The following is a 26,525-nucleotide window of genomic DNA, read 5'->3' on the forward strand; positions in this document are numbered from 1 at the left end:
GCTAGAGAAAAAGCCGCCGAAAATTAACTTATTTTCGGCGGCATCAGAACTAGCCGCCGAAAATAACAAAAAACCGCCAAAATTAATATAATTTTCGGCGGCTGTAAGGAGACCACCGAAAATAAGAGCCTAATTATCGGCGGCCTGTACTAGCCGCCGAAAATTAAGGGGTTATACCCCCAGCCGCCCAGCTCTTCTCTCTCCTTTTCCCCCTCTCTCTTCCTTATCCTCGCACCCGCCCAGTTCTTCTCTCTCTTCCTTATCCTCCCGTTGTTTCCCCCGTCACGCCGCCCGACCCCAACGCCCGCCGCCGGCGCCCACGCCGCCAGCCGCGGCCGCCTCCTCCTCGCCCTCCTCCTCCTCCTCCTCCCATTCCCCCGCCGCCAGCCGCCAGCCGCCGCCGCCGCCGCCCCTTTGCCTCTGGCCGCTCCTTCTCCCCCACCTCCGCAACCGCCTGTACCTCCGCCGCCGGCCTCTCGTTCTCCAGCCACCGGTACCGCCGCCGCCGCTCGTTCTCCGGCCTCTCCTTCTCCCCCTCCGCCGCCGGTACCGCCGCCGCCGCGCTGTTCCAGCCGTCGCCCGGGGTGCCTGGAGATAGTGGTGCGCTCTCCACCCCTGGCGCCGGCCCCCATCACCGCCCCCACCACCGGCGCACCACCCCTTGGTTCTGGCCCCTCCATGGGAACCCTAGGTGCACCGGAGATGGGGGAGGGTTGATTTCGTGTACGTGCCATCGGCATTGGTTGCGGACGTCCTCAACAGTTCATCCGCAGCAACTGGGAGGTCATCTGCAGAAGTTCATCGATCCGCAACACTTCCAAGGTATAGCCCCCCTCCCCTTGAGATTAGTTCTTCTAATTTCATTTTATTTTAGCTGCATAGTTTATCTATGATGGAATAGAAGTTGGATATGCCTGAACTTAGTTTGGTTAACTGTTGTTCTACTTGTAATCGATCGATTGACAATATTCATAATTATCAAGTAATGTTTGGTTCGAATAGCCTTTAGTACCTTTTAGGTACCTTTTAGGTACCTTCAAAGTAGGTACCTTTTAGTATCTTCCAGTGTTGTTATCGCTCCTGTCGTGCTTCCGGGTATCCGTGCAACTTTGATTTTGTGTTATGTGGCAGCATTTATATCGACACCTGCCGAAAAGTGTGAAATTTAAATAAGATGGACTAGTAAGTTGATAGATTGATTGAGTATACAAGATAACACCAGAGTTCTAATCACCTTCTAACCCAACACCATACTGCATAATAATCTTCATCTGAGTTGCCTTGGCAATGATATCTGAATCTATACGCCTATTTTTTACCACACATAAATGATAGTTTTGAATAACATCGGGTACCTGTTCAAGACCTACTTCATCAACCTGTAAAATGCATGGACATAGTCATATATGATTCCCATAAAAAGGCTTGATTATTTCTCTATACTAGTATGAGGTAAGAAACTAAACTACAACATTGTAATATGATGACTCAATATTTTTATCATGGTATTCAAATGGAAGAAATAGAATCAAAAGCACGGACATTACACATCTTATTCCAAATAAACATAGACAATGAATCAGTGACCAGCCTAACTTACCGAACTACAGAACTATTAGTAACACTGAGCTTTCACAATTAGTCACGATTTCAGGGGATATGCCCGTGGGTGCTGAGTCACCATCTCCTGCTGGTTCCTTGTGGAAATTTGTTGCCACGAGATGGAAAAGGGTCCTGTATCGCAGCAATTATTTGTAGTTCTCTACTAGTACTGAACAGCCTACTTATATCGCAGCAATTATTTGTGTGCTAGTGATTTTTTTGTAACTAAAAAAAGGAAAAGTAATAACCTGAACTTGGCTTTGTTCATTTTTTTTGTATTTGTGATGATTGACCAAGTTTCTAACTAATGATTTGTGTGCTGCAGGTATATAAACTTTCCTATGATGATTTCTAGATTTTGGGTTCAATAAACAATCTGTAGATACATTCGCTGTTAAAAGCTGCTTATTATGTTACTAGATGGGCTGGCCGAGATAAACCACTTTTCGTCTAAATAGTTACACCAACCGCACTGAGTATAACATAGAACTGTCGCTAAACCACTTTTCACCTGAATGTCACACAATATTATCAGATAAGAATTCAAATAATGGTACTGACGAAGCGTCCATGGGGCAGTGAAGGGGACAGCAACATAAGGGACCGAGTATCCCTCGAGACGTCAAATGCATGGAATCCCGGTGACTGCTGCTCCACTAACTTGTACGTTTGCGACAAAAGGTCCGAACTTCATTATTAATACAAACAGCCCATCACGCCTATGTTATTGACTCTCTGTTATTGACTCTCTCTGCAGTGACCTTGTTCGCAGCGCTCCTGCACGTGTCAAGGTTTTGCGAGCGTTTACTGCTCCTGAACCCCGTCTAGCAGTTAGCTCCCCCTCGTCGTATGCAAGCTCAAACTCGTTCCAGTAAGTTATTTCGTGAATGCTTGACGTGGCCAAAAGGAACTGTTTACATGATGTCCAGAACTTATGATTGTTTTCTTTTTGGGTTAACCGAGTTACATGTCAATGTTGTTTCCATTCCAGCTGTAGGTCCATGGACAAGGTGGAGTTTGACGATGTCACGGACAGATTACTGCTACGTGTCATGAATGGCACTAAGGGGTTCATCTGTAGTGAGTACACATGGGATCCCGTCGCTAATGAATGTGTCCAGCCCTTCATTATTAATGCGAGAAGTGATCTGCACCTAGAAATTTCATCCACGCAAGTCAAAGAGAGAATTGTCCACCTGCAAGAAAAGTTCCGCCAACACAAGGTGACCACTTCAATGAAGGCCATACTGGTTAATTACTAAAGCTTAGTAAAGTTTTCTAACCATCATGCCATTTGGTGATGCAGAGAGGTGAAGCGAACTTCGGAGCAAATATCGATATTGCGGAAAAAGTGTTCGGGGACCAGATAGACTCTCTCCCACCATCGTTGGAAATAGATGCACCTCGATTATCTATTCCACTATACGAGCATAGGAAACGTTCGTCCACTGATGGAGGTGCAGAGACCAGCAGGCGACCGAGCAAATCTCGTCGTTCTGCTGGCCCTTCCTATTCTAGATGCAGTGATGATGCCATCAGTCCTGAATTTGCTAAGTTGATGGACAGTGAATTTAGTATGTCTCGTTGTGTTGCCAAACTTCAGAGGCTTGGTTTCAAAGACCCAAGACTTTTCGAGGCTATCGATTTGCTAAAGGTTGACCTAGAAGCGCGTGAAATATTCATGACGCTAGCGGACGAGACCGCAAAAGGATATGTCAACCGTCTCCTCGGCGTCGAAGGCAGCTAAATTTAGGAGTTGTGGCTAAATTTAGGAGTTGTATGGGAAGACATTGTGATGACCTGTGAATGTGCTTTGGAGCTTGTAATGAGATTTGGAGCGGTGCTTTGGAGCTTGTACTTGTGTTATGTGAATCATATGTGCTGATGTTGATGTGGGCATTGTTTGCATGTGTGTGTTATCGTAGGGATGCTAATTAGGTAGTTGGTTAAGTGGAAGCAAGAAACTTGATGAATGTACTATGTTATCATGGATGTACTGTTCTGGTGATGAATGAGACAATATCCAGTTTGCATGACTGCTTACATGTATCATTAAACAACAATGCATCACTGCTTACGGAAGTAAAAAAATGATTTTATGCTTAGCTTAACCCAAAACAATCATCAAGAAAAATAAAAAATATGCAAATTCATATGATAGATCACATTTAACTCTTTGAACTGTTTAAACATTTCTCGGAAACTGTTTAAACATTTTCCCTTCTCCCTCTCTCCTTTTCTCCTTTTTCTTTCCCGGCCCAACTCCCCTTTCTTCTTCCTGGCGCAGCCCAGCTTCCTGCTCCGGCCCGGCCCGCGCTCTCTGTTCCCTTCTCTCTCTCTGTGGCGCGGACCCCACACGTCAGTGCCCTTCTCCTTCTTCCCGTGTTCTCCTCCCCCCCCCCCCCCCCCCCCCCCCCCCCCCGCGCTATCAGTTTTGGATCTCGACTGGCTCCGCCAAGATCTGACGCCGCGGCCAAGATCTGACGCCGCCTCGCCCTCCGCCCCGGCCTACCAGTAACCTCAAAATGTTTCAATGGAGAGGCACAACTTCCAGTAGTAGCAGCACGCCCTACTATCATACCCAAGAAGAACGAACGTCTGCTTTGCTCTACATGTATACCAATATGGAAGAGATGGAACCATATTTCATGTAAGTGTAGCCCGTATTATTCAGGTCCTTAGTCATGTTGCTCTAGCCCTTACCCACTTTGTCTGTACAGTGAGTTTGATAAGCAGAATTGGAGGTCTAAACAACAACCTACGAACAAGCAACTAGTTGCGATGCGACGGCGTGGGATAAACGGAGGACCTAATTTCATCGACTGGTTTCAAACTTATGTACGACCTTCTCCTATTTATCTTCTCCATCCTCTTACATGGTAATGGTATGGTCCAAGTAACTTGAAATTGTTTCCAGTGCACAAGATGTACCGAGGTCCATGATGACTTGCGGTAGCTGTCCTATGGGAGGGCGGTCGTTAGAAGCTATGGGCGTTATGATGTCAATGGCTTTCGTTTCCGGTCAGCCTCATTTGAAGCCGCTCGTCCTCGTGCTGCCACAGTTAACTCTGGAGTTGTGACTAGGGCAGTCGATGCAGAAGGACGAGAAATTAACTACTACGGAATCATTCAAAACATTCTCGAGTTCAGTTTTGCAGGCGACAAGAAACTGGAAGTATTCTTCTTTGATTGCAAATGGTTTGATAGCATTCATGGGATTCGACAAAACCAGTTCGGCATGGTTGAAATCAAACACAGCGAACGTCTATCTGGCAATGATAACTTCGTCCTTGCGCACCAGGTCGAGCAGGTGTATTATTTGTCATACCCATGTCAAAAGCTAGATGCTTGGTGGGTAGTGTACAAAGTGAATCCTCGAGAACGGTTACATACTCCTGCTGAAGCTGCTTATCATATCGAGAACGACAACGTTGATGAGGTCTATCAAGAAGAAGAAATGCCAATGTCTTTTGATATCGAGCCTGGTGCAGGACTTGATTCTTTAGTTGGAGGCGGTGACGATGTCACCGTTCTACATAGACGGAAACGACTACCTACCCAGAGAAAAGCTAGGAGGTGTACCGTAGGACGGAGGGGACTACTTGATCGTGATGCTCATGAATTTTGAGGAGTAAAACTTGTTTTGGTAAATGTTTTCCATGTGTTCTTATGTTGCTTAATTATACTTTACATAATTGTCGGACTAACTTCTACTTTGATTCACTTAACAGGATGAACCGCAGGATCAAGGAAGTCGCGAACAGAGTTGTGACCAAGGCGAGCAAGGCGAGCAAGTCACTTTTTCAAGGGAGTTCTTCAAGCAGCACCAGGCGGGAAGCGTTGATGCGATGTCTGCACCCAGAGTTGCAAGACACACCTATTGTGCTTCAAAGATCTGATGATGAAGATGAGGAGTACGAGGGCGGAGAGGGTGGAGAGGAGGAAGAGGGTGGATAGGAGGATGAGGGTGGACAGGAGGATGAGGGTGGAGAGGAGGAGGAGAGTGGACAGGAGGAAGAGGATGAGGGTGGAGAGGAGGAGGAGGAGGAGGATGACGAGGACTCGTTGGGTGGAGATTCGGCCAGAAGCTCCGAATTTATGCGGCTGAGGCTTCGGAAGAGCCACGTCGTTTGCCCGCCTTCGATACCTACACGGCCGGATGACAGGGTGCTGATTATCCCAACCGGAGACGAGTACGAATAACTTTGCTTGTTTAGATTATTTAATTCTGTACATGATGCTTTTTTTTAATTATCTTCGTCCAGCTCGTGGCAGGATACGGGGTTCGACGGCAGAGGTCACCATAGGCAGGTTAACGCCGTCTTGGGTAACCTCTGTCGTTTGCACAACCCGGGAGTTGTGACGAACAAGCACGGTGAGCCTATTGCGTGCACAGCGTGGAAGGACTTTGCACTTGCTCCAGATGCACGGTTTGGAAATGCGCAGGGAGCAGTCAAGGATGCCTTCTGGGTAAATTACTTGGTCTTTTTTTATATTTGTGCCATTTTTATAAATACTGCACTAACAATATTAATTCTGATATTGTAGAAACGTTACCGTGTGGATCCTGCAGACAAGGAGCATGCAGATCGTGTCCTTGACGTCTGTGCAAAGAAGGTTTGCAGAGATGCATTCTCAAATGCAAGACTCCAGGTTACAAATCAGTTCATGAAGACGGTGAAAGGGCTTCCAGTATTCCATTTTCGGCAGTATTCAGATATCTATTTGACCGCAGAGGAGTACCAACAGGTAAAGGATATCCGTGATCAAGTTTACTCATTTACCTTAAGAATATCTTAATTACATTAATATGTGTGCAGGTCCAACTCCCGTGGTTGGAGGACCGTCCAGATGCTTATCGGGCCCTTTGTGTACTATGGGCTTCTGAAGCATTTCAAGAGAAATCAAAGAAGAAAAGACACTGTGCCACGAAGGGTGTCAACCATACGTTTGGAGGCGATGGATACATTCGTACGGCTAAACGAATGGTAAGACAGTACAAAGCTCTTTCATAAACCTATATATAGTTATATGCTACTAATTGCTAAAAGCAGGAAGTGGCAACTGGTGTCGAGCCGTCACCCATCGATGTGTATCTCCGGGGGCATAGGGGACCAGACCCGGCACATCCGGAGGTCCTATGTAGTCAGCAAGCGTCAGACCGATTGGTTAGTTGTTCGCTATTTAGAAATAGTTCTCAAACATTCAAACTCTAAGTTCGAAATTTGTTTTATAATTGCAGGAGCTATATGGGCAGGAGATGATTAGACGCCATGGTGAAAACTTCGATTGGCGGAAGGGACCTATTGATCCAGAGGCGTTGCATGCTAGCGGTGGTGGAAAGGCGCATGGACGGTGAGATCACTATCTCTTAAATTGTTTTCTTACTACAATTAAAATTTCATACTTTGAATTTTGAAGGTACTCCATGTTTACCAGGGTGGTCGACTCGAGAGACATTCAAACACGTAGGGGATCTTCCTCTTAGAGTTCGGGTTGTACTTCGAGCCGATATCGCCGCACGGAGCAAGATGCCGTCATCGAGAATCTGCAAGAGGCGCTGAGAGCGCAAAACGAGTATAACTTACGGCAGCAAGAGTACCAGAGGCAGCAGCAAGATTGGATTGCTGTAAGTATGATTCCTGAACAATTAGCATTTCGACCATTCCTCACTTTGTGTTACTAACCGGTTGCATTTACAGTCGGTGTTACAGCAGCAGCATGGCCATGGAAATATCTTGCCACCGCCACCACCACTGCCACCTCCGCCAATGTTGCCTGAGTTATATCCTCTGAGACCTCCTGCAGCCGAGGTTCGATTAACTGCCAGAAATTCAGTTTAATTAACCCAATGCTGTTGAATTTAGTTGATTCTAAACACATGTAGTCAATATAGCCGAATCAGTAAATCAATTTCATCTCCTATACACTAGGGATCAGGAGTAAATGTGAGAGACATCAGCCAATCCCCTCCAGCACAAGTACGAAATACACCTAGAGAGGAGGTTAGTTTGTTAGTTCTCAATAGCTATTGGTTACTTATAATTGATAACTCCTAATTTCTCTCTAATACCGGACTTTTCTCCTATTAACAGGATGATCGGGCTACTGACTGCCCCAACAATCTATTCGCTTCCGGAGGTAGCAGGCACAACTCCAATGACCCTCAAATGCCGTGATATATGCCTTCTTTGTTGAACTTTCTTTTGTTACCTAGCTTGTAATGACCTATGAATGTGCTTTGGAGCTTGTAATGAGATTTGGAGCGGTGCTTTGGAGTTTGTAATGAGATTTGGAGCGGTGCTTTGGAGCTTGTACTTTGTTATGTGAATCATATGTGCTGAGATTTGATTATTGTCATCTATTATTGCGAGATTGTTTATCTATTGATGTGTGAATGTTATATGGATTATTATCTGTTGATGATATTAACAAAATATGGGTCGTATTTGACCTGGAAATACTTTTATTTTCGGCGGTCTGTACAAAACCGCCGAAAATAAACCTGAATTATTTTCAGCGGATCGGTTGAACCGCCGAAACTTAACCTGGCTAATTTTCGGCGGCTACACAGACCGCCGAAAGTTAAAGTGGCGAGGACAATTTTCGGCGGTTCACCTGAAGCCGCCGAAAATTATCAACTTTCGGCGGGGCCACCGAAAATTGTGCTAATTTTCGGCTGTCCATTTCCGGCATCCAAATCCCGCCGAAAATTAGCTAAAAGCCGCCGAAAATTACCTATTTTCGGCAGTAGTCGCTTATTTTTCGGCGGTTTTTGGCCGCCGAAAGTATCTGGATTTCTTGTAGTGGCATGCGACCTAGCCGCTAATCCAGCCACTAACATTTCCATCACAATGACGCTACTAAATAAAGCCACTTTTGTTTTTGGCAAGTTTCCAGATGCAAAATTGAAGGGAAAACAGGAGAGCCGGCGCTAGTAGAAATTCTGGCCGTTGGTGAAGGTCTGGCCGAACTGCCAGTTGGAGCCCGCGACGTCCCAGAACTCGAGCGTCTGGCCGTTGGTGGCGGTGACCCGGAAGGAGATGCTCTGGCCGTTGAGGTAGTTGTTGGCCTGCCAGTTGGCGCCCCAGTTCCGGGACATGGTGACCCACCCCGTCCGGGAGCCCTTGATCTGCACCGACCTGACGGACCCCGGCCCGGCCACGTTGGTGATGAGCACCAGCTCGAAGTAGTTGTGGCCGTTGATGGTGAACCGCACGCCGCCGCTCCGCGAGCACGAGACCCTGTTGTACATTCGCAACGCGTCGCCGCCACACGTCAGTCATGTCGTCGGCGTACCGGCGGCGAGGGGGGGGGGGGCGCGCGCGCATGGTGTGTACGTACGTACGTACCTCTGGTACATGACCGGGACGTATCCGCCGCGGTAGACGCCGATCTTCTCCCAGGCCGGCTGCGCCATGTCGAAGTGCTGCCGCGGCGGGTTGCACCAGCCGCCGTTGTTGTTGGCCTTGGACCAGTCCGGCGGGCACAGGTTGGTCGCCGTGACGGTCACCGTCACGCCCGGCTTGCACCACTGGCTGTTCTGCTGGTCGCACATGACCTGGTAGCACTCCCCGCACGCCGCCCCGTCCTTGAACAGCGACGAGCTCAGCGCCGCCGTGTCCGTCCCGTACCCCGTCGAGTACAGGTTGCCGTACCCGCACGCGCCACCTGCATCATCACCTCGATCAGCGCACGGGTCCAAGCCATTGGAAGTGCATTGCAACCGGGAATCGAGCCTAGCTAGCTTGGCCACTCACCCATTGTGCCGGAGGCGTCGGCCCCGCCGTAGAACGTCGCCGAGCCCCTGATCCATTGCGCCCGGGCCGTCGCGGCGAGGCTCGCGGCGACGACGACGACAACCACCAGCGACTGGCACGAGGAGACCTTGCGCGCCATGTCGATTGGCAGGCAATCTACCTCCGGCAGTCGCAGGCCAGTGTGTGGGTGGGCACGCTCGAGGCAAATGTGGGAGACTGGAGTACTAGACTGGTGAGTGAGGAAGATGGCGGTGATCGCGGCGGTGCTTAAATAGGAATGCGGCGACGGGGGAGGCGGAGCTCGCGCGCGCGGCGCGGACCCCGGCGCGGACTCACATGCCGATGCATGCCGCACCCAGACGCTGCGCCGTGCCGCCTTAAATGCCACGATTCCTCATCACCTCCCTCTCGCCCCGTACCTACAAAAAGTCTCTCCCTCCTGGCCTCCTCTGCTCCATTGGCATTTCGAAGAAGATTCTTCTGCTCTGCAGCCGGCCGACCCCGTCATTTTTCTATGCCTGCCATGGCTTCTCCCCTGCCACCCGATCGAATGAAGAAGCCCATCATTTTCTGCGCACGCGATCTGGCCAACAAAACGATAGGATCCAGCGAGCTCGAGCCGGTGCGATTACGATACGTACGTTCGACTAAACAAACAATGATTAGGGCAGAAAAAGAAGGATCAGTTGCTGCTGCCTGCTGCTCGGAGAGGCAAGCGGGAGGCGGGAGCGTCACGCGAGCTCACGAGACTTGAGTGCCTGGAGCACATGGGATTAACGGCGAGGGGGTTGCGTGATTACAGACGATGAGCGGAGGGTCGAGGAGCCTCTCACTGCCCGGCCCCCTGCAACCACGATGAAAGCCCTTGGATCGTGGCGGTTGACGCGCTCGCTCCATCTACTGATTAACCTAATAGCCTGACAAAAACGCTTGACAGTTAGTGGCCGATGATCGAGGCTAGGGAATTTTGCTGCATGTAGGAGTAGGTTAGGTAGGTAACTGTAGTTTCAGGGAGTCTAGCAGTGTATAGAGGTTGGTAACTTTAGCTTCGGAATAGAGCTATCTAGAAGATCTGTTGCTTTGTCAGGTCGATTGGAATCGACGAAAAGGAACTCACTTGCAAGTCAACTGCCACCTCCTGTGGCTAAGGCCACAATTGGACTTCATATTAGGGCAGATTGTGTCCAATTGTACCAGTGCTACTTTACCATTTGATTCATCAGCTGCTATGACTTTATTTATCTAATATGCGGGCCAAGGAGTAGTGGCCCTGCTAGATTTATGGTCAAACCTCTACTGACTACATTTGAATGAAGCAAAATATGGTAAAAAAAGAGCTGACAATTTTTTTTTTGGGGGGTGGGGGGGGGGGGGGGGGGTTCCCCTTTGTATAGTTTGGCTACAAGGCGGTGACACTTGGATGTAGATAAGCTGATACGGGCAAGTGGATAGTGGGAGTATGCTTGCACTTCTCTGCAGTGTGAGCCCCTGTTGAGTACTCCAGCACTAATGTATCCTGTGTTCCTTTTAACTTGCACTTGTACTGAATATAAAGTCAAATGCATGACTCCTTTTTTTCAGCTTTTTTCTTACAATGGACTAGCATTATCACTTAAAATGCTGTTTTTTCATAGAAAACTCCTCAGTAGTCAATAACAAACAGATTCCTGTAAAATGGCCTGTCACTTTATTAGGGACTACTATTCAGATCTTAGGAAGTTCCAAGCAATGTCTATTTATATCACTCCAGTTTGGCAATGTTTTGCGGCGGTAATAATCCTCACAAACCCATCATGGCATAACGTATGTGCCTACGAATCATGCAATCCGACCACGGAGTACTCGCTCTACTATTCAGCGGCCATTTTTTCCTACTTTTTTTCGCCTGGATCAGAGTCAGAGCCATTGGATCCATCTGTCGCAGAAGAGATGCTGATGAGCAGGCCATGCATGCATGCTCTTTGTCGGCTAATGATAAGGACCAGGGCCTCTTTCACACTTGGCACGGCAGATACTGCTTCGAATCGCGGTCCATTCCCGGATGCGAATGAAACCGCCGCTGGATCAAACCCGTTTGTTTTAATCCGCCCATCTGCACCATATGTTCGTTTCATTCATTAATCCCCAGCACGTGGCTATGGCAGTTTCTGTTGCTGTACCACGCGAAAACTCAGCTCCAAAGCGTGATCAAACTCCTTTCGGTCACAAGTCACTGTTGACATCAACCTTACTATTCCTCTTTATAAAATGCATCGACTTGCTCCTGATTTCACATGGTGCATCAGCTGCCACGCATGGTGACTGTACGTAGCAGTACATCGTGTGCGGTGTATTTGACAAATTATATGCTCCTGATTTGTTTGATACCACAGTTTCAGAAAAGACACTTTCATTTGATGACACATTGCTTGCTTCCTCCACTGGCTGCTACAACACTTTATTTTTTTTGTTTTTTTCTCCTGCTAACAAAGAAAATTTTTACAATGATTGAAAAAAAGAGTCGTCCATCTGATAAAATCCTACGTTGCTGAAGGTAAGAAGTACCTAGAAGTACTTAGGATAAAGTATCTGATACTTGGGACCAAGTATCAAAAAGTAGTACCGAATACTAATTTAATTTATTTTTTATAAATATTTTCCATAGTTCAACGGCTAGAAAAAATTCATGATAAAAATTACTGAAAGTACCTATTGGTACTTTACAATCATTGTAAAAGAGCTAACTAACAAAACATGCAGCAAACCTTTTGCCGCTCTTTCCAGAGGGGGGGGGGGGGTAATGGCGGTGTTGATTTTTGCCCTAATTTTTCCCTTGTCAAGGAGAGTACAGAATTATAGGGTTCCACAGTCGTAGTCAGCCATGGTGACTATGTAACGAACATGGCCCCATTTATGCCATTTCGAGTGATTTTGGTGATCGTGTGACAACACAATCAATGGAACTAATGTGTTTGTCAAGTGTATCTCATCAGGTCCCAAGAATGAAGTAAAAAGCCCTAGCAAAACAAAACACGGAGATAGAACTCAAAGAAATGCTGAAATGGACAAGTTCTGCAAAACTCAGTGAGACTGGATAATCCGACACCCCCAGGGTCGGCCTATCCGACCAATGCAGCTGGACAATCCGATGCAGGAAGAACAACCATCGGATCAATTCTGACAAGGTCCAAGTCTCAGCTGAAGAAACTCTCTGTGCAACCGGATGATCCGACGCTAGGAAAAGGATGCGTCGGACTAATGCTCGGAGCATTCTGCAGAGAGCATGTCTGGGCGATCAAGGCGTTCTCTTCAGGACCGGATGATCCGACCAAGCATCGGACTAAGCAGTCGGACTAACGACGTCAGCATGATAGGCCAGAAGGAGAAAAAGTCTTCAGGATCGGATGATCCGACGTATGGCTTGAAGGCCGTCGGACAAACACGTCGGATCAATGATGTCAGCAAAAGGGTTTAAAATATAACGGCTACCGTGGAAACCACAGTGAGATCGGATGATCCAACGCCCAGTCTCAGAAGCTGTCGGATTATCCGACGCCCTATGCAAGAAAAAGATCAATGGCTCTAAACGGCTAGTTCAACTTGAAGGGCTATATATATGGGTTTCCCCGGTCATTTGAAATTTGCTGAAGTTCAGAGAGACCCTAGACACATTGAAGAACATCTCCAAGCCAACCAAAGAACAAATTGATTACATCCTTAGGTATAGTACTAGTTTAGCTCTTGAGTGAGTGAGTGACCAAAGTTTGTGCCTTGGTTCTAGGAGAGAACCACATCTTGTACTCGGTGTGCCGGCCACTTGGAGTCTTGGTGGCTCGCCGGCAACATCATCGACCCTCCGGCTTGGTGTGGAGCGGCGACGACACTGTTTGTGTGGGAGACGTGGAGACCCCCATCGTTAATTGAGAAGCTCCTTAGTGGAACCTGGGGCCAAGGTGATCGTGGTGACTTGCAAGTCTTGGCGGCAATGCAAGGAGAGTCCTGGAAGAGACTTGGTGGCCGAGAAGCGATAATCTTGATAGAGTGCTTCAACAACGTGGACGTAGGTGTGGCTTAGTGCCTAACCGAACCACGGGATAAATCTCGTGTCAAGAGTTTGTTTTCTCTCATTTCTATTTAAACTTCCGCATTTACTTATTGCAATTCTTGTGTGCTTCTACTTTCATAGAGTAGTTTCTTGATAGGATTGGCTATAAGTTGCATAACTATTTTGGGGTGAGGATTTTCACTAGTTGAACACTAGTTGCACATCTAGATAGCATGATCTAGTTTATGTTTTGTGCAAATAGTTGGAGTTTGAGGTTAAAGTTTTTAGTTTGCCTAATTCACCCCCTCCTTAGGCTACGAGCACCCGATTCCTTTCAAGTGGTATCAGAACAAACAAGATGTGCAAAATATTCCTCTTTATAAAATGCATCGACCTGCTCCTGATTTCACATGGTGCATCAGCTGCCACACATGGTGCCTGTACGTAGCAGTACATCGTGTGCGGTGTATTTGACAAATTGTATGCTTCTGATTTGTTTGATATCACAGTTTTAGAAAAAAACACTTCCATTTGATGACACATTGCTTGCTTCCTCCGGTGGCTGCTACAACACTTTATTTTTTTTATTTTTTTCTCCTGCTAACAAAGAGAAATTTTACAATGATTGAAAAAAAGAGTCATCCATCTCATAAAATTCTACGTTGCTGAAGATAGGAAGAACCTAGAATTACTTAGAATAAAGTATCTGATACTTGGAACCAAGTATCAAAAAGTAGTACCGAATACTAATTTAATTTAATTTTTATAAATATTTTCCAAAGTTCAACGGCTAGTAAAAATTACCGAAAGTGGTACTTTACGATCATTGTAAAAGAGCTCGCTAACAAAACATGCAGCAAAACTTTTGCTGCTCTTTCCGAGGTGGGGGGGGGGGGGGGTGGGGGGTAATGGCGGTGTTGATTTTTGCCCTAATTTTTCCCTTATCCAGGAGGGTATAGAATTATAGGGTCCCACAGTCATAGTCAGCCATGGCGACTAGCGTCTTGGCCAGCAACGGCGACAGGAAGGTGTCCCTGAGGAACTTGACCACCACATTGTTGCTCTGCTGGATGAAGCCGACGACGTAGGCGGCAGTGATCAGCTGGACGCTGCGCCACCGCCTCGCCTCGGCGTACCTCCCCAGCGCCGCCGCGACCGCCATGTGGCCGCCGTCCCCGGCGGCGAAGGCGTCGCCCAGACACCGGGCGAGGACGACGCCGTCCTCGAGCGCCGCGCACCCGCCCTGCCCGAGCTCGGGCGTCATCGGGTGCAGTGCGTCGCCCGCGACACAGATGCCGCCGCGGCTGATGCTGCCCCGGACGAGCGCGAGCGGCGACCGGAACCGCAGCGGCGACGACACCACCTCGCTCATCTCGCTCCGCTCGATCACGCCCAGCACCGTGGCGGGGATCTTGGCGGCGCGCAGCTTGGCCAGCACGAAGCTCCGCATCTTGGCCACGCTCTCCTCGGCGTCCCCGTCTGCAAGCGCGCGAGGCCGGACCGTGTCAGCCGACGAATTGAACGAACGTCCCGTTGCAACTAGGGATGGAACAGGAGAGTGGCTCGTACCGGCGGGGGAAGGGTACCAGGTGTAGTTCCAGTAGACGGAGGTGTCGGAGCAGGGCAGCACGCCGGAGCGGAAGCCCTGGCCGATGAACTGCAGGATCTCGGGGCCGTGGCCGTGGCCGGCGGGGTACTCGGCGAGGCCCCTGGTGGCGGAGCGCCCCGAGAGGATCGGCTTGGGAAGCCCCAGCCATTTCGCCACCACGGAGTTCACGCCGTCGCACCCAATCAGAACCTGAGCAACATAAAATCGATTGATCGTGTCAGCTGCAAATCTCTGTGAAGAAGAAGAGAAACTGATCGAGTGCGCGATCGTGCATCGTTATCTCACCTTGGTTTTCATGGTGGAACCGTCAGCCAGGTGCAGGACAGTGACGTTGCCGTCTTCCTCGATGGAGACGATCTTGGACGAGTACCTGATGGTGCCCTTGGGCAGCTCGTTCTCGAGCGTCTGCAGCAAGAAGTCCCGCTTCACGCAACGGATTTCGTGCGGTCCGCTGAGGTGACAAAAAAAATGACAAGGGGTGTTCAGATGTTCGCTCGTCAGATTATCCATAGACAGATTGGGGTTGAACATGGTTTCAGAGTTTTCAGTAGTACCTTTTCCCCTGCATCTTTAGGCTTACTTTTGCAGCAGCCTCACCAGTCGCAGCTGAGAAGGTAACCATCCTGTGAAAATAGTAAAAGGAGGCATAACTCAATTGATTTCTGGTGTAAAAAAATCAAATTTCGCTTAAAAAAGATTCAATTGATTTCCAGAAGTTTTAGAATTTGCGGCCTCTGGGCTGGTTAATACGCCGGCGGAGTAAGTGGGCTTGCATACTGTAATGGGCTTATGCTGGTAAATGGGCTGGATACTCCTAGCAATGCTGGGCTACAACTATGTAGGCGCAAGAGTAATATAAGATTCGATGAATATCTCAAAAAAAAAAAAAGACTCGATGAAAATATTCAAGGACTGCCAGCCTGACTTCTCTTCAAAAAAGATATAAAATAATTTAGCCTGCGAACCTGGCTTGACCACTGACTGACTCTAAGGACCCACCAAGAGGGATGAGGGATGGCTTACCTCTCGTAAAGCAAATGGTGCTCCCGGATCTTGTCCCCAACGCCGAGGGCATCGAGGGCGCGGAAGGCGTTCGTCCATGTCGTGAAGGCGAACCCCGACGCGCGCAGCGTCGGCGACGACTCCAGCACCAGGCTCCTCACCCCTTTCCTGCGCGGCACGACACCACCAAACCACCAGCCTTGTCAGTCAACTCGATCGCGATGGAGTACATCAACAGCCGCAAACAATCTGAGGCCGATCGGAAATTCAGAATGCTCTGGAAAAATAGCTGTGGTAGCTTGCCTGTGTAACCCGAGTGCCGTCGCGAGGCCGGCGAGCCCGGCGCCGGCGATGACGATGTCCTCGACGGCCGCCATCGGTTGCTCTTGCGCCTGCGCGGCAGACCGGCAGTTGGTGCTTGTTGCCTTGGAGTAGAAACGAAGAGGCAACAGACAGGGGGCACGAAGAACAGCTCAGAGGATTCACAGGATAGCTACGTTCTGATGGGCCAGGAGCTACTCTGATGCCTTGGTTTATAGCAAGATGCTAGGGGGTGGCTGGCATGGCCGGATGGTCGCTCGCAACTTCGCATGACGCTTGTCCAGCGAGGAGAAGTTGGAATTTGGTCCAGCGAGGCGACCAAGCTCCGAAGCTGGTCAAAGTGCACATGCAGAAAGCAGCAGCAGATAATCTTTCCAGAGGTATCAGACATTTTCTGCCCCTGGTTTCATCGGCCGTAACCTTTTTTTTTGTTTCCTTGCATCATTGTTCGCTTAATAATTGCTTCTAATTTGCTCAACACATGGGCGGCTTGTGTCAGAAAAACTATATTGTCTAATCCATATCTAGTATGGTACTTATGTTTTGGTCGGTGTCACCATCCCTCCATCAGTACATTGTTTCTCTTTCTTTAGCTACTCCACTCCCTACACAGGCTAGTGGTAAAAAAAACGTAGGCCGTGTTTTGATCCAAAATTTCAAAATCCAATTTTTTTGTAAATCGTCTGTATGATGTATTAAATATAGTTGAAAAATAAATCGCATTACACGAATGAACTGTAAATCGCAAGACGAATCTAATGAGCCTAATTAAGACGTGATTAGTCACTAAATTGCTACAGTAAATCTACAGTAAACACGTGCTAATGATGAATTAATTAGACTCATTAGATTCGTCTCGTAGTTTACAGAGGAGATCTATAATTAGTTTTGTGATTAGTCTACATTTAATACTTCAAATGTTGAAAGATTTTCTTCCAAAATCTAAAAATCCAAAATAAACCAAACACACCCGTAATACTATCTCATCTCTGGCACGGTCGTTTTACTTGACGTTCAGATAGAGGGAGCCAGCCTAGTACCTTCTTCTTTCTTGTCTGAAACGAAACGACATCCATATGTTTGACCGGAGGTAGATCCAGTCAAGAGTACGTCAAGAGTCTTTCTAAATTTTACTCTTTAAATCATCATTTGGAGAGGTATCTACATAAAAATGACTTTCTATACATTTCCACTTTTCTATATATTATTTATACTTTAGAGAGTCATTTTCGCTATCTAACTTTGGTTAGTGAGAAATCCAGAATAGGTGATGGCTATATTTGGATAACCATTTAGAGAAGCTCTTGGAGGATAATTTTCAATCAAAATCTCTATTCCTCACAATTGTTATGGATATGGAAGTTGCTCTTACTAGTAATTAATATGTACCAACGTTACATTTCCTAACTAGTCTTAAAGTGGATGTCACAGCTTTTGAGTTCTTCTTATTGAATTCATGGGATTGAAAATTAGGATTGAATGCCAAAGAGAACTTCATGAAAGCCGGCTATCGCCGAAGGAGAAGATTCCGCCTAATGACTCCGCCGGTTAATGGTTAATAGAAAACATCTTTTTCAACTTCCTCCCTAAGGTCTGCTAGCTAGAAGTAGTTGTGACTACTTGAGGTGAGGTAGCTCTTTCTTTAGAGCCATCGAGTCTGTGCTCTTTAATAATTGTAGTTTTGGCATGTTTAGCCATTGTCAGCATAATGGGAACGGGGTACCCATAACCCCAGATTAATGCGTGATTAAGGGCGAGGGGGCCCACCAGCAGGCGTCAGCCGGCGTGTGCAGCTGGGGTCCTCACCTAGAACAACTGCCCACGGAGGTCGGCACCCACATGGAACGGGCTGGGCTCGGCCCGACTCGATAAGTCTGGGAAGGCCTTGTCCTTCCCCTCGAAACACCCGCCTGGTAAAAAGATCTTTACCAGGCGGAAAATCCCGGAGGTTACGGTGCCAGGCTCGGTGCGGAGAACATCATGATTACGGGGATGCCGTGCACGGATAGCTTATCCCTGAGCTACCCGTCCCATTGACTTGAAGATGGACGGTGGCCGGGGCCCACCACCATTTATCGCGCCCCCTGTCGCGGTAAAACCAGGGCAGCCCCGGCCATCCCCCCGAGGTTAACCAGAGTCACCCCGGACCAGAAGGGTCCGCGGGGCGACCCCGGAACTGCCACGCGGCCACCTCGGACCGCCCTAGATGTTCCCTGGGACACCTAGGGGCACGAAGGCCAGCTGGACGACCCCGGATCACCCCGGGATGTAGGGTCCACCAGCCAATGTCTACGGCCACCCCGGGACGTCCTAAGGCTTCCCCGGAGCGCCCCTGACACCAGTGGACCCCTCGAAGCCTGATACTGCGAGTCTGACGAGCCACCTGCCCGCCTGACGAAGGTAGGGCAGCCTGGAAGACGGCGCCCACCATGCAGAGAGGGCGTTCACACGAGTTAGAGAGAAGTAGAGAAGGTAGTTGCAGCCTATAAATAGAAATATCTCATGACATGTAAAAGAGGCCGCTCTTTCGGGACCCGACTGATACACTCCGGGCTTGGACTCTCCAACTCGGGATCAACAAAGGACCTATCACAACACACAGGACGTATGGTATTACGTTTCCGGGAGGTCTGAATCTGTCTAAAAACCACCACCTCAACTCACTTCCGTAAGGGAGATCCTTGCGCGGTTTACGCCCAATCTCTAAACGAGGGTTTCCTCGAATCCCTGCTAGCGGTACTCACCCACCGTCAGCCATACTTTTGGCTAAGGCTCAAACCTTTATTTTTGTTAGTTGGAAAATAACTTGCCCTCTTGTCTTTGTAAAACCCAAGCGCCGGATGGATGGAGTGTGTAATGTGATGGCCTGATTACATTGATTGTGTGTTTAGGTGACTGAAATGCAATCGGGGAGGTGAAGTTTGCATTTTCGTCCCGTTAGGGCGTTAGGCAACTGATATTCGTTCCATTTTTTTAGAGCAGCAACTGATCTTCTTTCTGTCGCGGATCAAAATATACACGCAGCGTCGCATCACGCTGGCACCCATGCTTGGGCCTTGGGCCATATCTGGTTGGGAAATTGTTCCTGACGCGGCCCGGAGATTTCTTTCTTTTTTTTTGACATGGTGGCGCGTAGCAACTTAGAGCTCCCGTAAAGGTTGGGTAAGTTTGCTCTATAGTCTCTACTAGTGCCGGACGCGCGCTATCGCGCGCAAACATGGTTTCAATTGTTTAGTTTTTTTGCGTAAAAGTGGCATAGGATGGTATGCTTTTGTGAAAGGCGCAGCAGGCATTTTAGTTCAGCATTAGAGCCTACACATGTCATGGAGAGTCTGCATTACAACCTCGGCTGGAACCATAATTTACAGTACAATCATTAAGCGGTTGTTCACATAGGAGGGGTACATAACTGAAAGGCGAACAAAGGACTCTGTTTGGGAGCAAAAAGTGAGCCGTTGACTGTACATAATCACTGGGTACCCAAGTACATGCTGTCAAAGTGTGTTGCCGAAGTAGCTGCGTGGGCGAACCAGGAGAAATAACGGCAGTAGATGCTGAGTGCCTTTGTTGCTAGGATAACATTGATGTAGATATATCTGCATGACGCATGTTTAAGAAGTTAGACTACAAGATGTTTGGGCAGCATTTATGCATATGCACGGAGCCAAACTAATTTGCTTGGGTAACATACCAGTACAATCTGTAATAATTTTTTGATGTAGAGGTGGATTAGGAGGGTAACTTTTTTAAAAAATGTTTACGAATGAGGTGCATCGGTTAGTTACAGCAGATGAGTAGAAGCCGTTCATTAAAGGGAAACAAAGTGCGCCAGAGTTAGCAATAGGGCACTGACAATGTTCTGGAGAGGTTGCTTCCTATCGCGTGAGCATTGGAAAAGAGTATAACTTTCATGGTTTGAGAGAGTTTAAGACAATGATATAAATGGTGATTCCATGCTTTGGTGGTTGTTTTAAACGATTTTTTCGTGCGGTTTCAGCAATAAGTGGCCATAAACGGTCTGTCATGATGGCTGCGGATTGACTGTCCAAATAAAGCAGTACACAATACTGTGCTTGTTACAGACGGGAGAGGTTCACATCAGTTTTTTGGAAGGCACCGCTTAGCATACAATCAGGATCTACAGGTTTCTCATCGTAGGAGCTGGGGGATGGTAGACTGATTAATACTTAAGGAGGCACCACATTTGTGGGCAAAAGGCGTTGCTGCATATACACATTCAGTAGAATTAGGAAAATCTTGTGAGCACATTACCTGGACGTTGACAATCCAATGTAGAAGCTGCGGTTGCATGCATGATAGCCGCTTTGTTTTGGTTTATCTTAAACCTGTAGAAGGCATCAGGGAGTGTGCTAACATTCTTTTTTTTAATCATACAGACTCACTGAAACATAAAGTGGTCTCTGGCATATGAGTTTATTATTCCGAGTAGAAATGCTCAGGATAGGTAATTGTAATGTACAGCTTAGCTTTTATAATTCATTCCTAAAATACAGAGAAGGTTATTTGGTTGAGGAATGCAGTGCTAGTGAGAAAAGTAGAATACCAGTACTAATTCATGTGTGTGAATCTTTGGGTTGAAATAACTTGTGTAAATAGGAGAGGATATAGCAGTTCATTGTACAGAAGATAAAAGAGCAGCCTTGGATCAGTAACCAAGCACTCTAACCTGAAGGGGTCTCCATGTGTAGAAGAGGAAGAGGGCGTTCTAATGTGAATTGCGGGCTTAGTATGTGATTTAAGCGGACAGCGAGCAGATGCATTGAAGTAAATGTGAGAGCACTCGCAGGTGATAGTCAATGAAGTCGTTCGACAAACAACGAACGAACCAGCAGCAAAAGCAAAATCATAAGCACTAATCACCTTGTGCTTGTTGTGGGAAGTGTGAAAGTGTGGCTGAATGGGCAGGAATGGTTTGCTAGCGGTTGGATGTGCAGCATACCTTTTTGTTTTCCTTTGTATATTCTACCAAGGCAAATCCGAAAAGGCGTCCACTGCGCGCCGCCAAACTCTTCAGTCCTAACAATCAAGAGGAGAACAGAGTCAAATAGGAAGCATAATGTTCATGATTGACATAGGTGGATATATTCATACCTCGAAACGGTAATGTTGATCCTTTCTGAAATAGCAACCTAGCATCTCCATGCATTTGTAAAGGAACAAAAAGCCCACATTGCATCAGGAACCCATTCTAATTCAGTGAGTAGGACTCGTAACAGATCATAGCGGATGAAAAGCCCACATGTATCTAAATAGGACTCTAAGTAACAACCCATAAAAATTCAGGCAAAGAGCATATTAAAGAATGGAATGCTGCCGTTTTTCATAAGCACTCTTTCAGCAACCTGGAATGTAAATACACACCATTTAGTTAAGAACTATACCTGACATGTAACAAGCAACAAGGGAAAAAAAAACATGCTAAATAATTGAACATTGTTCACATTTTATTTCACAAGGCTAGTATAGGAGCATCTTTAAGGCATTCAGAACGATGGAAATTTAGAAAATGGAACCAATTTATTCATCACAATAAATGCCAAGGTGGGTGAGTATATATGCATATCCCTAAAAGACCGTCAGATTATACATGTACCAATCAGCAAGTGGAGTACTACTAAAAATAACAGTAAGCCGGTCTAAAACAAAAATGACTCGGTGAGTGACTATGTTGGTTAAAAAAAATCAGATTTTAGAAGTGTTATAACCTGTGAAAGTTGTTACATATGAAACTAAACTTTATGAAATTATAATTGTCAGCGACGGAGCCAGTAACTCAATTTTTTTTCTCTTTATTAGGGTCCAGTAGTCAAAACGAAGAATTGAAAGAGGCAATATACCTTCCTAATATGATCAGATGGAAAAGGCCAATGACCCTGAAATTGTGAGCGTTTCTATTAGCACATGAATACTTGGCAAATGTTAACACGGCTAAGCTGGTGCAGACCAAAGATGGATGACAGGATTATTATACCTGAGTTGACCCTGTGTCATGATTTTCAACAAATGTATCTGATCTTGAAGGCCACCATCCCATCACACCAGGTGGTTTTCCTTCCGGATCTTGCAACCGACACAGCTCTCCTTTGACAGCTCCCTGATAGAAACAACATTAATAATCAGATGAATTGCAAAAGACAATTTGTTCCTGCAGCGGAATTTCATGCCTGATTTGAAAACTACCCTTTGTTGTGAAATCAAATGCAGCACAAAGTCCTCCAGTGCTGTCTAGCCAATTATTGGTCATCTGCCTATGGTTATCTGCCAGGAGAAAGGAACTTGAGTATACTATACCAAACAGACTGAACCAGACCTAAAGTTTGCCTCCATCCAGAAGTGGTTAGGAACTCAATTGTCTTCATGGTTTGAATAGACAAAGTAACAACTTATTGAGTTTAGAGGTATGACAGCACGTACAGCAGGAGGCAAAAGGTGACAACAATAGGAGTTGGGCAACACACATTAAATGCCTGGCAAAGCAGGGGTTACAGAGTTGGGAATAGTTGTATATTTCTAAAATTGTTTGCATGGGAACATGATGGGGGCATAACAAAGGGGAAAATATTGTTTCCAAAAAATGTTTCATAGAGATATATTCCTGAGGCTTCTTTCCAAGCAGAAACATCATCTTTTAAATACAGACATACCTTCAACGGTGTCAGTGGACATTCCCCATTCATCCTAATTGCTCCAGGCCTTATTACACGTCCTGGCCTTGTAAACTTTCCTCTCCAACCTTTTTCTCTGGCTACATCCAATTGCTTCTTCTCATTGTCACCTCCATCAAATATGCAACAAGAGAAAGCAACCATATCCTGAAAAGGAACTATCAATTGCTGAGGCTATCCTGTCTAATCACTGCGTGCATATCAACAGAAGAGGAAAACAAACAGAAAGTGATTTTTTTTTGGTTGCTATACTTCTGAAAACCAGGGGTCTGGGACCTAGCAGTTCTGAAAAATCTGGTGGTTATTCAACAACCTTGGGATGTTTAGTTGTCCACAACCGAAATGAGAATAAATATTGGATAGAAAACTAACCTCTTCGAAGCGGAGATGCACTGCTACATATTTCCCATTGTTTCCAGCACTTTTTCCTCTCATTCGAGAAACTAAGGTGTTAGATATAGTTGTGATTAGTTTAGAAAATTTTAAGGCTTCAAAATTTGCTAGACATCTGAGACGTCGAACAGCTGGAGGGGCATCAAATGACAGCTGATTTGCAAAAGGTGATATCCTTACGAGCCTGAAATTCAGAAACAAATTCAAAGCCAATATAAGTAAATATTACTCAGCAATATCCCAAAATAGCAGAGTTTTTCAAAAATGGAATCATCATTTGCTTCGACCCACCTTTCTTCAATCAACTTGGGGAGAACTCGATTCAAGAGACCAGCTGCTGGAGACATCAGCAAGAATAGAAGAGAAAAGGCGTGATGTCATGTTTGGACAGATCGATGCCTGGCAGACCTGGTCAGGCAAGTTTCTCCCTTCTCCCGGCCGTGAAAGGAACACACAGATGCAAGTTACAGCAAGATGATCATGTAAGCACACAAGATCCAAAACGAAATCAGCCATAAGAACACAAGATTTGTTGGGGGAAAGGAGCTCAAAAATGGAAACCTGAAGCTATTGAACCCCAGCGCAGGCTTCTGCGGCAAGCCATCCACTAAGCGGCTGAGGCCCGGTTCTTGGCTGCCACCGTCTCCCATCAAGAAATCCAATGTCCTGGAGCAAGTCACCGGAATATGAATGTTTTGGGAAAAAATGACGCATCGCAAGCAAACGGACGCAGCGGCTCGAATCGCAACGCGCCCGCTGGAGTCACGCTTGCCCCGCGGCGAGGCGCGCCGTCGACCGCCACCAGGAACGCGCCTGGTTGAACAGCGGCCGCCGTCGCCGCTACAGCACGCGGCCGGAGCCGTGCTGGCCTCGCAACCCACGAGCCTCCCGCGGCCGGATCTGGCGCCTGGCAGCCCCCATGGCCGGGAATCGGAGGAGCAGGAAGGCGGGATGTGGGGAGCCAGAGTCGAAGGAGCAGGGGGCGGCCGTGGCCGACGCCGCGTCCTCGCCGTCTTCTGGGAGGAGGCTGACCGAAGAGACGGGCGGGAGCGGCAGTACGAGCCGCGCGTCGGAGGCCATGGCGGGTGGGGCTCGCCGCCGCTAGACCTGCTGCAAGGGAGGGGCCGGGCGCAGGCAAGAGCGGTTGAGGCAGGTGGCCCCTCCCTCCGTCGGGCCGCCGCCGCCTCCACCCCTAGGGCGACGACTGCCTTTGCAGACCGCGCCGGCCCGCTCTGCCGCGCTCGGAACCATCTCCGCCCCGCCCGACCTGGAGCAGCAGCAGCGCCGCCGGCCGCCGCCATGAGAGCGGAAGGGAGGAGGGAGGAGGGAGGAGGGGGCGGCGGAGCTTGGCCGCCGGCACAGCGAGGAGACCGAGGAGGAGCACATCCAGCCGCGCGCTCGCCCTCTCACCATGGCTCCGCCGTGGGTCGGCCGCCGCAGGGCCGCCTCCGCATGTCCGACGCGAAGGGGAAGGTGACGCCGCCGAGGGAGGAGGAGGGGCTCGCCGCAGAGCTCGAACCGGTTGGCCGCCGCCCGCGCCGGATCCACTCGAGGGAAAAGCGGATCTGCGCCGGGGCGGACCCGCGAGGCGGCGGCGGCGTCGGCGGAGGCGGCGGCGATGGAGAAAGGGATAGGGACGAGCCACGGGGACGGCGCGGCGTGGAGGAGTCGTGCGGGCGGCGGAGGAGAAGGAGAGGGAGCAGCGGACGCGCCATGGCCGCTGCCGCCGTGGCCCCGTGGACTCCGCCAGCGCCGCCGAGCGAGGAGGGAGGAGGGCGCAGGAAGAGAGTTTTTTTTTTGCCACCGTGAAACGGGAAGAGGAGAGGGGCGAGCGATTTTTTAACCGCGGACTGCGGGTTGGTTTCGAAAAACAATGAGGGCTTAATTGGTAAATTCCGAGACAAAGAGAAGAGAAGATATTTTTACCGTGGACTGCAGGTTGATTTTCAAAAAATACGAGGGCCTAAATGAAAAATAACTGCGGCCCCGGCCGATTTCTAGCCGTTAGATCACAAATCCGACGGCACGAAATTTTACCGCCGACGTGGCCAATTTCTTTGTGCGCCGTGGGAACGGGCTTTCATCTATAGAAATAAGCATGTCCACCTCAGCTATAGATACCATAATAGACAACTTATCCATGGTGGAGCTTCGACGCGCTGCTGGAGCTTCAGGCGGATCTTCCATGGCGGCCGGTCGTGCAGCTTCGATTCCGGGCGGTTCGGCTGGGGAGGAGCGTGACCGGGGTTTGGTGAAGGTGGAGGAGGGGTTGGAGATGGCGCTCGCGCGAGGAATCGAGAGGAGGTGATGTAGGATGGCCGGCGCGGCGCCAACAGCAGGTCTGCTCGGCTCAGCTCAAACTGAGCTCGAGGACGAAGAATGGAGGTCGCCTGCACGCGCTCCGCTGTCGAGCTCCTCGACGTGTTCCGCGTCACAGCCGGAGGGAGAATGCTGCAGCGGTATGGCGTGCTGGAGGGAAGGACGGGAATCTGCCGAGAATCTGCGCCGCGTGGAGAGGTCGCCTACACGCGCTCCGCTGTCGAGCTCCTCGGCGTGTTCCGCGTCATAGCCGAAGGGAGGATGCTGCAGCGGTATGGCGTGCTGGAGGAGGCGGGCCGGGAATCTGCGCCGCGTGGAGTCGGCGTCCTGCCATGGTGGAGCAAGAAGCAGGCATCGGAGAGAGAGAGAAAAGAAAAACAGAGAAGAAAATTACGCACCTTCTGTTTGACAGGAGATTTCTTGTGAGCTCCGATTGTGATGGTGGCTCGGATGGGAAGAAACAACAGCAATTGTGAAGGTGTCTTGGAGGGGGAAGAGACGAAGGAGCAAGTAAAAACGTTGCTTGCTTTCTCTGAAACCGACGATGGTGGAGGGATCTAGAATGCTGTGGAATGGCTACCCTGGTGCTTTTTCTGACCATCCAAATTTGATCCAACGGCTGCTTTTAAATATATCGACGTGGCCCTATCCAGGTTTAAGGGAATGAGCCCAAGAATGATGTTGTGGAGATAATAGACAACTTATCCAATAATCTTACTGTTGACACCTGTTACAAAGTTTTATAGGACCCACAACTATCTTATTGACCTAGGGATCCTCTCTCTCTCATCCGCACCACCTCCTAGGCA

The 26,525-nt window shown here is 48.4% G+C and overlaps 4 protein-coding genes across 15 annotated transcripts; 1 reads left to right on the forward strand and 3 right to left on the reverse strand.

Annotated features, from left to right (window-relative positions):
• Positions 1-691: 691 nt before the first annotated feature.
• LOC120687755 lies at positions 692-3,477 on the forward strand. The gene is made up of 5 exons (XM_039969780.1): positions 692-822; positions 2,182-2,283; positions 2,360-2,473; positions 2,594-2,825; positions 2,909-3,477. Exons 4-5 carry the CDS (start codon positions 2,604-2,606, stop codon positions 3,347-3,349), a joined length of 663 nt encoding a protein of 220 aa, XP_039825714.1. The 5' UTR covers positions 692-822; positions 2,182-2,283; positions 2,360-2,473; positions 2,594-2,603; the 3' UTR covers positions 3,350-3,477.
• A 4,808-nt stretch (positions 3,478-8,285) lies between these two features.
• On the reverse strand, positions 8,286-9,585 carry LOC120691159 (expansin-A12-like). The gene is made up of 3 exons (XM_039974159.1): positions 9,363-9,585; positions 8,955-9,273; positions 8,286-8,846 (listed from the first exon to the last, which is right to left on the reverse strand). The coding sequence occupies exons 1-3, from the start codon at positions 9,499-9,501 to the stop codon at positions 8,537-8,539; spliced, it is 768 nt and encodes a 255-aa protein (XP_039830093.1). The 5' UTR covers positions 9,502-9,585; the 3' UTR covers positions 8,286-8,536.
• A 4,592-nt stretch (positions 9,586-14,177) lies between these two features.
• Positions 14,178-16,956, reverse strand: LOC120687736 (monooxygenase 2-like). The gene is made up of 6 exons (XM_039969770.1): positions 16,301-16,956; positions 16,019-16,165; positions 15,550-15,618; positions 15,281-15,446; positions 14,956-15,184; positions 14,178-14,865 (listed from the first exon to the last, which is right to left on the reverse strand). The coding sequence occupies exons 1-6, from the start codon at positions 16,372-16,374 to the stop codon at positions 14,348-14,350; spliced, it is 1,203 nt and encodes a 400-aa protein (XP_039825704.1). The 5' UTR covers positions 16,375-16,956; the 3' UTR covers positions 14,178-14,347.
• A 2,667-nt stretch (positions 16,957-19,623) lies between these two features.
• LOC120690712 (protein ESMERALDA 1-like) lies at positions 19,624-26,305 on the reverse strand. 12 transcript variants are annotated; one of them, XR_005681885.1, is made up of 10 exons: positions 23,689-24,180; positions 23,377-23,581; positions 22,984-23,151; positions 22,520-22,597; positions 22,311-22,433; positions 22,177-22,212; positions 21,431-21,468; positions 21,279-21,355; positions 20,591-20,664; positions 19,624-19,914 (listed from the first exon to the last, which is right to left on the reverse strand). XR_005681885.1 is itself a non-coding variant. In XM_039973480.1 (9 exons), exons 2-9 carry the CDS (start codon positions 23,742-23,744, stop codon positions 19,889-19,891), a joined length of 729 nt encoding a protein of 242 aa, XP_039829414.1. In that variant the 5' UTR covers positions 23,745-23,825; positions 23,959-24,183; the 3' UTR covers positions 19,624-19,888. The 12 variants fall into 12 exon arrangements, 3 of the variants coding, with proteins under 3 accessions (XP_039829414.1, XP_039829413.1, XP_039829412.1); XR_005681886.1 differs by having other exon boundaries at positions 21,431-21,475; XR_005681883.1 differs by having other exon boundaries at positions 21,431-21,681; positions 23,689-24,179.
• Positions 26,306-26,525: the final 220 nt, after the last annotated feature.

This window comes from Panicum virgatum, chromosome 9N (genome assembly GCF_016808335.1).
Source record: "Panicum virgatum strain AP13 chromosome 9N, P.virgatum_v5, whole genome shotgun sequence".
In the NCBI taxonomy this organism is placed as follows: domain Eukaryota; kingdom Viridiplantae; phylum Streptophyta; class Magnoliopsida; order Poales; family Poaceae; genus Panicum; species Panicum virgatum.

Coding starts and splice junctions, on each gene's coding strand:
- LOC120687755 (XM_039969780.1), top strand. CDS start 2,604: ATGGACAAGGTGGAGTTTGACGATGTCACGGACAGATTACTGCTACGT. Junction 2,826..2,908: donor AAAAGTTCCGCCAACACAAG/GTGACCACTTCA, acceptor TTGGTGATGCAG/AGAGGTGAAGCGAACTTCGG.
- LOC120691159 (XM_039974159.1), bottom strand. CDS start 9,501: ATGGCGCGCAAGGTCTCCTCGTGCCAGTCGCTGGTGGTTGTCGTCGTC. Junction 9,274..9,362: donor CGACGCCTCCGGCACAATGG/GTGAGTGGCCAA, acceptor GTGATGATGCAG/GTGGCGCGTGCGGGTACGGC. Junction 8,847..8,954: donor GTCCCGGTCATGTACCAGAG/GTACGTACGTAC, acceptor AATGTACAACAG/GGTCTCGTGCTCGCGGAGCG.
- LOC120687736 (XM_039969770.1), bottom strand. CDS start 16,374: ATGGCGGCCGTCGAGGACATCGTCATCGCCGGCGCCGGGCTCGCCGGC. Junction 15,619..16,018: donor CACCATTTGCTTTACGAGAG/GTAAGCCATCCC, acceptor CTATTTTCACAG/GATGGTTACCTTCTCAGCTG. Junction 14,866..14,955: donor CTGGTACCCTTCCCCCGCCG/GTACGAGCCACT, acceptor GCGCGCTTGCAG/ACGGGGACGCCGAGGAGAGC.
- LOC120690712 (XM_039973479.1), bottom strand. CDS start 24,698: ATGGCGGCGGCCGGCGGCGCTGCTGCTGCTCCAGGTCGGGCGGGGCGG. Junction 24,064..24,210: donor GGCGGCCGCTGTTCAACCAG/GCGCGTTCCTGG, acceptor GACTTGCTCCAG/GACATTGGATTTCTTGATGG. Junction 19,915..21,278: donor ATACAAAGGAAAACAAAAAG/GTATGCTGCACA, acceptor TGCGTCATGCAG/ATATATCTACATCAATGTTA.